The 13,449-nt window shown below is 37.7% G+C and overlaps 1 protein-coding gene across 8 annotated transcripts in view; it reads left to right on the top strand.

Moving 5' to 3' along the window:
* HERC2 (HECT and RLD domain containing E3 ubiquitin protein ligase 2) overlaps positions 1-13,449 on the top strand; it is a 264,682-nt gene that overhangs the window by 183,002 nt on the left and 68,231 nt on the right. For all 8 annotated transcript variants that reach the window (XR_008299026.1, XM_053223673.1, XM_053223676.1 and 5 more), the window contains 4 exons: positions 2,695-2,870; positions 10,845-10,956; positions 12,390-12,471; positions 12,578-12,721. Coding sequence is in view for 7 of the 8 variants with exons in the window: in XM_053223673.1 (XP_053079648.1) it covers positions 2,695-2,870; positions 10,845-10,956; positions 12,390-12,471; positions 12,578-12,721 (514 nt within the window). In the remaining variant the exon portion in view is untranslated. The remainder of the gene's footprint in view (positions 1-2,694; positions 2,871-10,844; positions 10,957-12,389; positions 12,472-12,577; positions 12,722-13,449) is intronic.

Here is a 13,449-nt window from a genome sequence, read left to right as displayed (position 1 = left end):
TTATTCATCTAAAATTTATAAGTGAGTTTAAAAAAATAAAAAAAAAGTGTTTTTAATGTTTATTTATTTTTGAGAGCGAGAAAGAGACAAAGTGAACAGGGGAGGGGCATAGAGGGAGGCACAGAATCTGAAGCAGACTCAAGGCTCCGATCTGCAGCACAGAATTTTTGAACTCACAAACCATGAGATCCTGACCTGAACCGAAGTTGGATACTTAACCCACTGAGCCATCCAGGTGCCCCATAAGTGAGTTTATTTTTAAATTATTAAATTCAGTTCAGCATTTATTATTACTATTATTGTCATTGGTCTACCCACATAAGAGCAGACAAGTTCAAGGTGGTCCTAGTGTGTTATTTAAAAGAAGCTGATACATAGCCATCGAGTTAATTTGTTCATGGGTGAAAAGTTGGTAACTTGTATCTAGTCTATGGGAATGTACCAGCTTCTTTTCCCAGGTCTAAGAGGTGATGATCCGGCCTTAATTTTCAAACTTCAATAAATAGAATTATGGGAAACCATTCATTCCTGAATGTCATTATTTTGGGATATACCAATTAATTAATTGATAATTAGTACCAGTGGTGGTAATAAATGAATAAAGTCATAAATTATTGAAAGGAAAGATAATACTGAATTTTTCTGAAAAAAGGTAATACCGAGTTTTAGTACATTTTACTGTTAACTCATTGCTAGATAACTGAAAGCAGCTTGTCTAATGTCTTAATTATACTTCTCAATATTGTTGTACTTTAAATCAAGTAGAGTTAATTAAATCAGTAACTAACAGATGATTCATAAAAGGTGTATTAATTGTAATACAATAAATTTTCAACTTAGAACAATTTATTACATAATATTTGGTAAGTATAGAGTAGTGTACATGACATGTGAGAAATATGAAGCATTGTGAGTAGTTGGAAAACTCATGACCCACTCTCTATTCCTCCAACCAGCTTAAGAACGAGAATATTATCATTCCTGGGAAGCCATTGGACATTCTAGCATTGCCTTTCCTATAAAAATGGCTTGTTGTGGTAATTTTCTAACATAACCAAAAATAAAAAGTATACTGATTCCCTCACAAACCTTTGACACGTCTTCAACAATTATCAACATTTTTGCCATTCATGTTTCACTGTCTCCTATATCTTCCCCCTTTTTTTAAATTCCTAGAGTGTTTAAAAGCAAGTCCTAGATATGACCTTATTCCATATTATGTACTTCAATATTAACCTCTAAAAAATAAACATAAAAAATTAAATTAAAAAAACGAATAAATAAGAAATATAAAAGGGATGCCTGGGTAGCTCAGTCAGTTATACGTCTAACTTTTGATTTTGGCTCAGGTGATGATCTCATGGTTGTGAGATCGAGCCCCAAGATCTACACCCAGCGTGGAGCCTGCTTAGGATTCTCTCTCTCCCTTTCTCACTCTGCCCTCTCTCTGCTCGCTTGCTCTCTTTCTCCCTCTCTGTAAATAAATAAACAAACCTCCAACAAGGACTTTAAAAACGTAATCACAATGCCATGATCACACCTAATAGTTATTCTTTAATATCATACAATATCCAGTCAGTGTTTACATTTTTTGGAGTTATCCCATAAATATCTTTTTGCAGTTGGTTTGTGTGCCTTTACTTTGCACTTCATTTAAGTCTTGATTCTCTTGGTTTTGTTTTGCCAAAGAAAGAAATTGGTTTTCATTTCCTGTAGAATTTTTCATTTTTTCATTTGTTTTTTTGCATTCCAGTGGTTTTGTTCCATCTGTGTTTCCTGAGACATCTTAGGTAGTAGATCTTGTGGTTTGATCAGGTCCATTTGGGGCAATAAGAAGTCAGTGGAAGTGTGTGTGCTTCATGCTGCCTCATCACTCTTTGTTCACAGGAAATATAGGCATAGAGGAATACTGTAGATGCCAGATACAGGATGTGGGGCACTCTGCACGACAAAGAACCAACTTTAACAAATGGATGTCAAAGGCATAACAGAGAGAGGTTGCATCCTGTTTGGATCCTGATTTGGACAAGCCAAGAATAGAAAAATGTTTATGAGATGATCAGAAATGTTGATTACTGGTAGCGTATTAGATGATAGAAAGAATTATTGTTTTAGGTATGACCATAGTAATGTGGATGCATTTTTTAAATGCCTGTACTTCAGTGACACACTGAAGTTTGAAACAACATGGTCCCTGGAATTTTCTTATGATAATCCATATATGAACAAAATTGCTCATAATGTTGATAACTTGGAACTAGGTGATAGGGTTGTGGGGCTTTTTGTGTGATTTTCTCTAATTTATATATATTCAAGTATTCTTTATTCTAAAAATTAAGAATGCTCTGAACTACCTGACGTTTAATCTCTTTCCAAATAATTCTTGGTTCTATAATGCTTTAAGACAGAAAAGCTTGTAGTCATTCAGTAAGGCTATTATACTGCTTCATTTTAGTAAGAAAATGAGTATGAGTCCCATGCCTTGGATATACATACGTGGTGATTAATGACTTTTTAAAACTGTACTCAAATGTAGCTGTATTAATATTGCCTAACTTGCTTGAAATTTCCAGAACTAAAGTGAAAGAGCTGTAACTTTCCACGCATTCCATGTCTCAAATGTGTTGCTGTCCAGTTTAAGTATCTCATGTATTTGAGTTTAAAAAGTCTGTAGCTTACCGTTTTTGTGTCTAGTATCACAGGTATATTGAAATTGCAATAAAGCAGTGCAGGAGCTCAGGAATTGATTGTAAAATTCATGGTCTCATCCTGCTGGGGCGGATCCGTGCAGAGGAGGAAGATTTAGCTGCAGTTCCTTTCTTAGCCTCTGATAATGAAGAGGAAGAAGATGAAAAAGGAAACAGTGGGAGGTGAGAGCCATTTGTTATTGGTGGTGCTCATTCCAAAATTCTCACCCTTAAAAGCAAATATTTAATTGGAGTGTATTTAATAATGAGAGTAATTTTATGCACTCAGGAATGTTTGGAAAGTTTTAGTTGTTTTAAAAAATTTTAACTTAATTTTTGAAAAATGTTTAATGTAGAAACACATTGGGGTGCCTGGGTGGCTCAGTTGGTTGAGCGTCTGACTTCAGCTCAGGTCATGATCTCATGGTTCGAGAGTTCGAGCCCCGCGTTGGGCTCTGTGCTGACAGCTCAGAGCCTGGAGCCTGCTTCAGATTCTGTGTCTCCCTCTCTCTGCCCCTCCCCCATGCACACACATGTGTGTACTCTCTGTCTCTCAAAACTAAATATTAAAAATATCATTAAAAAGAAGAAATAAAAATATTTAATTTTCTACCTGAAATATCACAATTAATATTTTGATATATATCCTTTTAGTTTTCTTTTTTATCTGTCCCTAATTGTGTTTTTCCAAGAGATGGTGTGATATGATATACATTTTATAAACTTTTTGCTAAATATTTTGTTAACTTTTAAAATATTGTGTAAAATATATATAATAAAATTTATCCTCAACTATTTTTATTGTTTTAGTAAAAAAAATTTTTAATGTTTATTTATTTTTGAGAGAGAGAGAGAGAGAGAGAGAGAGGAAGACAGACAGACAGAGAGACAGAGCATGAGAGGCAGAGGGGCAGAGAGAGAGGGAGACACAGAATCTGAAGCAGGCTCCAGGCTCTGAGCTGTCACCACAGAGCCCGATGTGGGGCTCGAACTCACAGAGTGCAAGATCATGACCTGAGCTGAAGTCAGAGGCTTAACTGACTGAGCCACCCAGGCGCCCCAGCCTCTTAACTGTTTTTATTTTTTGATCAAGTGGGATTCATTCCTGGGCTTCACGGCTGGTTCAACACTCGCAAATCAATCAACGTGATACATCACGTTAATAAAAGAAAAGATAAGAACCATATGATCCTGTCAATCGATGCAGAAAAAGCATTTGACAAAATTCAGCATCCTTTCTTAATAAAAACCCTCGAGGGGCGCCTGGGTGGCTCAGTCGGTTGAGCTTCCGACTGCGCTCAGGTCATGATCTCACAGTTCGTGGGTTCAAGCCCCGCGTCAGGCTCTGTGCTGACGGCTCAGAGCCTGGAGCTTGTTTCAGATTCTGTGTCTCCCTCTCTCTCTGACCCTCCCCCACTCATGCTCTGTCTCTCTCTGTCTCAAAAATAAATAAACATTAAAAAAAAAAAACCCTCGAGAAAGTCAGGATAGAAGGAACATACTTAAACATCATAAAAGCCATTTATGAAAAGCCCACAGCTAATATCATCCTCAGTGGGGAAAAACTGAGAGCTTTCTCCCTGAGATCAGGAACATGACAGGGATGTCCACTCTCACCACTGCTGTTTCACATAGTGTTGGAAGACCTAGCATCAGCAATCAGACAACAAAAGGAAATCAAAGGCATTAAAATTGGCAAAGATGAAGTCAAGCTTTCACTTTTTGCAGATGACATGACGTTATACATGGAAAACCCGATAGACTCCACCAAAAGTCTACTAGAACTGATATATCAATTTAGCAGTCTTAGGATACAAAATCAATGTACAGAAATCAGTTGCATTCTTACTAATAATAAAGCAACAGAAAGACAAATAAAGAAACTGATCCCATTCACAGTTGCACCAAGAATCATAAAATACCTAGAAATAAACCTAACCAAAGATGGAAAAGGTCTGTATGCTGAAAACTATAGAAAGCTTACGAAGGAAATTGAAGAAGATATAAAGAAATGGAAAAACATTCTGTGCTCATGGATTGGAAGAATAAATATTGCTGAAATGTCAATACTACCCAAAGCAATCTACACATTCAATGCAATCCCAATCAAAATTGCATCAGCATTCTTCTCGAAGCTGGAACAAGCAATCCTAAATTTGTATGGTACCACAAAAGGCCCCGAATAGCCAAAGTAATTTTCAAGAAGAAGACCAAAGCAGGAGGCATCACAATCCCAGACTTTAGCCTCTACTACAAAGCTGCAGTCATCAAGACAGCATGGTATTGGCACAAAAACAGACACACAGACCAATGGAATAGAATAGAGACTCCAGAATTGGACCCACAAAAGTATGGCCAACTAATCTTTGACAAAGCAGGAAAGAACATCCAATGGAAAAAAGACAGTCTCTTTAACAAATGGTGCTGGGAGAACTGGACAGCAACATGCCGAAGGATGAAAGTAGACCACTTTCTTACACCATTCACAAAAATAAACTCAAAATGGATGAAGGACCTAAATGTGAGACAGGAAAGCATCAAAACCCTAGAGGAGAAAGCAGGAAAAAACCACTCCAACCTCAGCCATAGCAATTTCTTACTCGACACATCTCCAAAGGCAAGGGAATTAAAAGCAAAAATGAACTATTGGGACCTCATGTAGATAAAAAGCTTCTGCACTACAAAGGAAACAATCAACAAAACTAAAAGGCAACTGACGGAATGGGAAAAGATATTTGCAAATGACATATCAGACAAAGGGCTAGTATCCAAAATCTGTAAAGAACTCACCAAACTCCACACCCGAAAAACAAGCAACCCTGTGAAGAAATGGGCAGAAAACATGAATAGACGCTTCTCTAAAGAAGACATCTGGATAGCCAACAGGCACATGAAAAGATGCTCAACGTCACTCCTTATCAGGGAAATACAAATCAAAACCACACTCATATACCGCCTCATGCCAGTCAGAGTGGCTAAAAGGAACAAATCAGGAGACTATAGATGCTGGCGAGGATGTGGGGAAATAACCCTCTTGCACTGTTGGTGGGAATGCAAACTCGTGCAGCCGCTCTGGAAAACAGTGTGGAGGTTCCTCAAAAGGTTAAAAATAGATCTACCCTATGACCCAGCAATAGCACTGCTAGGAATTTACGCAAGGGATACGGGAGTGCTGATGCCTCGGGGCACTTGTACCCCGATGTTTATAGCAGCACTTTCAACAGTAGCCAAATTATGGAAAGAGCCTAAATGTCCATCAACTAATGAATGGATAAAGAAATTGTGGTTTATATACACAAGGAATACTATTGGGCAATGAGAAAGAATGAAATCTGGCCATTTGTAGCAACGTGGATGGAACTGGAGAGTGTTATTCTAAGTGAAACAAGTCACACAGAGAAAGACAGATACCATATGTTTTCACTCTTATGTGGATCCTGAGAAACTTAACAGAAGACCATGGAGGAGGGGAAGGAAAAAAAAAGTTAGGGAGGGAACCAAACCGTAGGAGACTCTTAAAAACTGAGAATAAACTGAGGGTTGATGGGGGTGGGAGGGAGGGGAGGGTGGGTGATGAGTATTGAGGAGGGCACCTGTTGGGATGAGCACAGGGTGTTGTATAGAAACCAGTTTGACAATAGATTTCATATTAAAAAAAAACCTTTTTAAATGTATGTAGTTCCTTGGCATTAAGTACATTCATATTATTGTGTAATTATGGGCAGTATTTATCCCTCAAATATCCATACCATTAAATAGCCTTTTGTTAGGGCGCCTGGGTGGCTCAGTCGGTTAAGTGACCGCCTTCAGCTCAGGTCATGATCTCAAAGTCTGTGGGTTTGAGCCCCACATCGGGCTCTTGGTGACAACTTGAAGTCTAGAGCTGGCTTCAGATTCTGTGTCTCCCTCTGTCTCTGCCCCTCCCCTGCTCACACTCTGTCTCTCTCAAAAATAAAATCAAAACCAAAAAAAAATTAACAAAAAAATAGTGTTCTGTCATGTACTTTTATTGAGTGCAGTATTTCATCTTATGACAATGTTCTCATTTGCTTACTCAATTAGATATTTTGCATGAATATTATAGTGATGAATATTAGTGTACTCATTCACCATACCTCTATTGAATACCTGTTATTAGCTAAATCCTGTTTCTGTCCTGTGAATGCTGTGGTGAATATGCAAATTAAGACAAACACACACATTAGAATTCATCATCAGAGTGGCCTTACGGCTGTGGAAAGTACATGAAGGAGAAATGCATGGTGCTTTGAGAGTCAAACAAAAGACCGTTGATCTACAAAAGAGCATTGATCTGTCAGGAGAACAAGAAAAACTCTCTCCAAAGGCATACTTTCAGGAAAAGTCAGAGTTTTCAAAACAAAGTGGGCAGAAAAAGGTGTTTCGGGCAGGGGAATAACATATACCAAGGGTTAAGAAGGACATCTGCCAGGTTTCTGCACATTCACTTTTTTAATTCTTTTTTTCCCCTTACATTGATTGATTGATTGATTGATTGATTGACCTAGAGAGACAGAGCACAAGTTAAGGAGGGGCAGAGAGAGAAGGAGACACAGAATCTGAAGCAGGCTCCAAGCTCTTAGCTGTCAGCACAGAGCCCAATGCGGGGCTCGAACTCACAAACTGAGATCATGACCTGAGCTGAACTTGGACGCTTAACCGACTGAGCCACCCAGGTGCCCCAGAAAACAGTGCATTTTCAAGTGTTGTGTGTGGGTTATATTTAAATGGCTCTGTTTCTTAAGGCATAAGTAAGAAATTTTCATAAAATACAAAAATTCATACAAATAGTAAAACCAATATCTATCTTGTACAGAAAAAAATTTAAATATATATAAAAATCCAAGATGGCTTTTAGACTGAAATCTAACTACTTCTGAAATATATCTAGATTATAGGTTCTTTCTTTCTGTCTTTCTTTCTTTTTTAATTTTATTGTTTATTTTTTAAAATTTACATCCAAATTAGCATATAGTGAAACAATGATTTCAGGAGTAGATTCCTTAATGCCCCTTACCCATTTAGCCCATCCCCCCTCCCACAACCCCTCTAGTAACCTCAGTTCTCCATATTTATGAGTCTCTTCTGTTTTGTCCCCCTCCCTGTTTTTATGTTATTTTTGTTTCCCTTCCCTTATGTTCATCTGTTTTGTCTCTTAGTCCTTATATGAGTGAAGTCATATGATTTTTGTCTTTCTCTGACTGACTAATTTCACTTAGTATAATACCCTCCAGTTCCATCCACGTAGTTGCAGATGGCAAGATTTCATTGTTTTCGATTGCCAAGTAATACTCCATTGTATATATATACCACATTATCCATTCATCCATCGATGAACATTTGGACTCTTTCCATACTTTGGCTATTGTTGATAGTGCTGCTATAAACATGGGGGTACATGTGTCCCTTTGAAACAGCACACCTGTATCCCATGGATAAATTCCTAGTAGTGCAATTGCTGGGTTGTAGGGTAGTTCTATTTTTAGTTTTTTGAGGACCCTCCATACTGTTTTCCAGAGTGGCTGCAACTGCTTGCATTCCCATCGCTTTTTTAATTCTAAGATGTTTATGGAGGACTGGAGTGTGTAGGCAGATGTTTGAGCTCTGTTCACGTCCCAGTAGAAAACAACGTAGATAAATCACTTCCCTCAGATAAGTTGTATTTCCCTAGAGAAATTGCTAAAAGTACATTGCTAAATCAAATGATATACAAAGTCAGTTGATACGTGTTACTGTCGTCCTGCTAGTGTAACCTGTTCCTTGCGGATACTAGAAGGAGGCATGTACCCTAGTGCTGGCTGAGTTCTTCTGCACTGCCCTTTTCACTAAGTGTTTTTTAGTTTTTTAGACAATGTAAGCTGTCTTTCTTTTAGAAACAGAGGAGCTCTGCCTCTCACTGTTATTAAAACACATTCTCTTAGTTGTGAATGGGTGGCAACTGTGGTAATAAATCAGGTTATTCTGGGGTTCTGTGATCTTGGGTTTGGATTCTGTCATGTATTATTTTGGAACCTTTGCACTGAAACTGAAAAGAAAATAGTATATATGATACTACCTCATCTAGAATATATATCATATTGTATGTTATGGTTCAAACTGGTGGTATCTATATACGTTAATTAAGGAAGGAAAATTCCAGTTTCCTTGAATGAATCATTGAGATTTTTAAGAGGAAGATCTATAGATTTGCATATTCTTATTCAGTAGCTATGAAAATGAATTGGGCATATATGTAAATACATGTACTGTATATATGAGATAACCAAAAATGTTTGAGCTGTACTCATTGATGAAATTTTTACATAATTGAATACATTAACAAAATAATTCTAGGTATTTGAATGTAATGTTTTTTCCTGTCAGATCTTAATTAGCTAACGATTTCAGGGTGAATGAGTAGTCCAGACAGTCTCCCCTTGCCCACACTAACTACCCACTGACCTCCATTCCTGCTGGTTGATAATTACATGGTACCAGTTGTTTCATATCTTGCATATCACTCTTGGTGTCCCATACATATTTTTGACTAAAATGTGTTGTAAGTATGTCAAAGATACATGGTCCCTGATTTACAGTAGTTTGACTTGTAAGTTTTCAACTGTACGATAGTGCAAAAGTGATACACATTCAGTAGAAGCCATATTCGAATTTTGAATTTTGATCTTTTCCCAAGTTAGCAATATGTGGTACAATCCTCTCTTTTAATACTGGATGGCAGCAGCAAGCCTTAGCTCCCAGCCATGTGATCACAAGGGTAAATAACCAATATACTTATTATAGCCATTCTGTTCCTATACCATTCTGTTTTTCATTTTCAGTACAGTATTCAAGAAATTACATGAGATACTCAACACTTTATTATAAAATAGGCTTTGTCTATTTTGTCCAACTGTAGACTAAGTGTTCTCTGCATGTTCAAGGTAGGGTAGGCTAAGCTATGATTTTTGAATAGGTTAGGTGCAGTTTTAAAATGCATTCAACTTATGGTATTTTCTATTTATGATGAATTTATTGGGGTATAACACCATTGTAAGTGGAGGAAGATCTGTACTTACAATATACATTACTTGTTCTCTTTTGCCTGGTATCAGATGAAAGAATTTTCCTACATTTTTATTCCCAACCCATAATATTTTGATCCCTGAAAGTAAATATTCATTAGTATATAATGTATTAAAAAAATCTTACTTATCTGGAATCTAGTCTCGAGCCTTCACTTTTCCATCCTCACTTATAAAAATAGAACAAAAGCAAACAAAAAGGCAAACACCTTAAACACAGAAGAAGCAGTTCCTTAGTAGCTGGCATTACCTGACAACGAAGAAAATCTAACACTGTCCCATTTACTTGGTGGTCCTGAGTTCAAGAACTGGAGTACTTTATTGATTCAACTTCCAACCCATTGAGGGCAGGTCAGGAGATTTAATGAGCAAGGTGGTGGGAGCCAGTAGCCAGAGCTTTGCTTCAGGAGCCTTGGGGTACAGAGCAGGCCCCTCAGGAGAGCAAGGAGGTAGGGGATCTCTAGCCCAGCTGCCCTATGTGGAGGGCAGAGGGTGTGAAGGATAAAAATTACATTTTGCTTTGGGACATGTATCTGTGTTAGAGTACCTCAAAAGTCTTTTGGCTAAATCTATTTTATTACTTCTTTGAGGGGAAAAATGTTTATTGTTTAATAAACCAGTTGTTTATTTAGATTTACGGACATTGCCACAATGCCAGGCCCAGTGGTGATTCCTGAGGCCATTTAATCATTAAGTGTTCTCTGAATTTAACATCTGTAGTAGTTGTGTATTGAGGCATTGGGCGGGTATATCTGTGAGACAGTAAAACAGTTGTTTTGTTCAACTTGATGTGTAAGAAGAAAGAGAGCTTCATAGTGTGTCATAGAAAGGTCTCCGCCAAAAACAAGGCTAGAGTTAAATTACAGTATTGAAAGGTATTATGATGGCATCTAGAAATTTTGACCCTCTGGAATGCTAACTTGTGTATTTACTTGAGGTTTTGTTGTATTAAAACAAAACTTTTAAGAGTTTCTGATAATAACCAGCAAACTTTGCTTGCTTGAGGTTGCTTTCCTTTTTGTTTAAAAAATTTTTTTATATTAAATGACTTCTATTTCTGTCTTTTTTGTTTGGTTAGCCTTATTAGAAAGAAGGCTGCAGGGCTGGAATCAGCGGCTACAATAAGAACCAAAGTGTTTGTGTGGGGACTGAATGACAAGGACCAGCTGGGCGGCCTGAAGGGCTCTAAGGTATCCCTCTCTGCCTGAAGTTCCTCACCTGACACTCACCTGTCATCACCTGTCATTACATGATCGAGGAGGATCTTTGCTGGTGCCTTTGTCCCAGAGAGGCTCAAAAATAATCAGACCTCTTTGGAGGTTTTTATGATGGTTTACCTTCTATAAGTTGTTGTGTAAATTGGCTTTTCTAAAGAAGTTCTTGATATGAACTTGCAGACATTATCAGATTTAGTTTCTATTAAAGCCTCTGTCCTTAGAAAATAGTGCACTTCAGATGTAGTGGTATTATTGCTGTTTTATAAACTAGAAAATATACTTTTGGAAAGATTTGACAAACAGATGAAAATTATAGACTGTAATTATATTTTGCCTTCAGTACAATAAACATTTTCGCTAACCATGAACAAAGTAATGTGTAAAAAATGCCATAGTGGCATAAAGATGAGCAAGACGTCATTTAAAGACTAGGTACCACAAATGATGCATTTGAACTAGGGTTGACTTCAGCATCTGTTATGTTACTTAGTGTCTCTTACCCAAGGAGCCACAAAACAAATTACTCGAAATTTAGTGCCTGGAAATAGTTTCCCTTCCGATGAGTGTCTCTGCCTTTCAGTATTTTGTGAGACTTCACCCATCATAAGATCCCTTATTAACTTGCATTGTTGAGAAGCTGATAAAGTTAGAACTCATTTTAAATCTCCCCTTTCAAATACAACAAATTTTCATCTGTATTTGAACATCCTTGAATCAGTTTGTGTTTTAAAGCCCCAAGGCTCCATTTGGAGGTGGGCAGGGGGCAGTAAGCTCTGGGAGTCTCAGTTGTAATGGTGTGGGGCTGTATAGAGGATTTGTTGGAGTTTGCACGTGAAGCATAGATTTGGCATTCCATGGTTATGATGAAGATTCTTTCTGGTGCTGGAGTAGTGATTATCTGATAATTTTGGGGAATTATAAAGATAAAGTCTTTAAGAATTTTAAATTAAGTCATACCCATACCAATGGGAAATTGAAGCACATAATTTCTGAGAGATGTCAGAATCAATAAGAATGAGCAGGAAGTGACATGAAATAAAATGTTTACCAGATGCTGGGTTACATCTTTACATTATATATATTTTATTTTTCACCTTTTATTGTGGAGCTGTTCAGACATAGCAGGTAGAAAGAATAGGGACCTGAGCCCTCATGTTCCTGTCCAGCTTCAACCGTTAACAGTAGAGGGTCATGGTTTTTGTCTTTATTTATTTTACACCTCCACCCCTGTTTAAAGTAGATCTCAGCATATCATTTCATCTTTAGAATACTGTACTGAATCTCTTAGAGAAAAGAACATCTTTGGTTAATATAACCATCCAAATTACAAAGTTTACATGTAATTTTAAACGTGTAAATAAAATTGTTTTTTTCCTTCTTTTGCGTAACAACAAATCCTGTTCTAGATAAAAGTTCCTTCGTTCTCGGAGACACTGTCTGCTTTGAATGTAGTACAGGTGGCTGGTGGTTCTAAAAGTTTGTTTGCAGGTATGATTATTCTTACACTAAAAATTTTTTAAATTATGCTTAGCACTAAAAACATAGTTGTTATGTTGTGAAAAGTGAGTCCTATCTTCCTTCTTGTTCTTTGCAGTGACTGTGGAAGGGAAGGTATATGCCTGTGGAGAAGCCACAAATGGCCGGCTGGGGCTGGGCATCTCTAGTGGGACTGTGCCCATCCCTCGGCAGATTACAGCTCTTAGCAGTTACGTGGTCAAGAAGGTGGCCGTTCATTCAGGTACCAGGCCAGAGTTGGCACTTGTATGCAGATAAGCCTTTTGCTCATGCTCTGTAAATAACTATGGCCCTTAAATATTTTTCCTGAGGGCGTCCTTGCATTCCTTTTCAAGTTTTACTTAATTGTTAAGAATAAAAATTGGATAATATAAATTTCCAGGTGGTCTAGAATTTATTGTTGGTACACGAGGGTTTTTAGAGACCAGTAGTTGTAGGCATTCCAGGCGTGTGGGGACTAACCCTCCAAGGTATGCATCTTCAGTCTAGAAGCAGTGGTCACTGGTTCATGACATCTTTGAAATCATCATGTTCTGTGCTTAAATATAAGCTTGAATATCTTTGTGAGGAAAGAGCCTATAACTTTCCTCAGATTTTCAAAGTGTCTGTGAACCCTAGTGATAAGAAAGATCCTCTGAAAAAATCCCACTCCCTCAATTTAGAACCTTTACTGAGAATTATTCCAAAGCACTGTGTGAGGCCTCTGAGGAATGGAACTAAATTAGATACAAAACTCAGTTCATGCCTGCACTGAATAGGTTTGGGTTTAGCCCCATATAAAAGCAAGTCCAAACAGTAGTGGCATGAGCAGGATAGAATTTTACTTTTCTCCTCTGTAAAAGTCTGGGGCCGGGGTCCAGGGCCATTATGGTAGCTGAGTGCCCACGAGGAGCATAAGCACAGGCTCGCTCTTTCTGTCCATCCTTGATAGATGGCCATGCAGCTCTCCTA

This window comes from Acinonyx jubatus, chromosome B3, assembly GCF_027475565.1.
Source record: "Acinonyx jubatus isolate Ajub_Pintada_27869175 chromosome B3, VMU_Ajub_asm_v1.0, whole genome shotgun sequence".
NCBI lineage: Eukaryota > Metazoa > Chordata > Mammalia > Carnivora > Felidae > Acinonyx > Acinonyx jubatus.
This window is presented reverse-complemented; position numbering and strand designations above follow the sequence as displayed.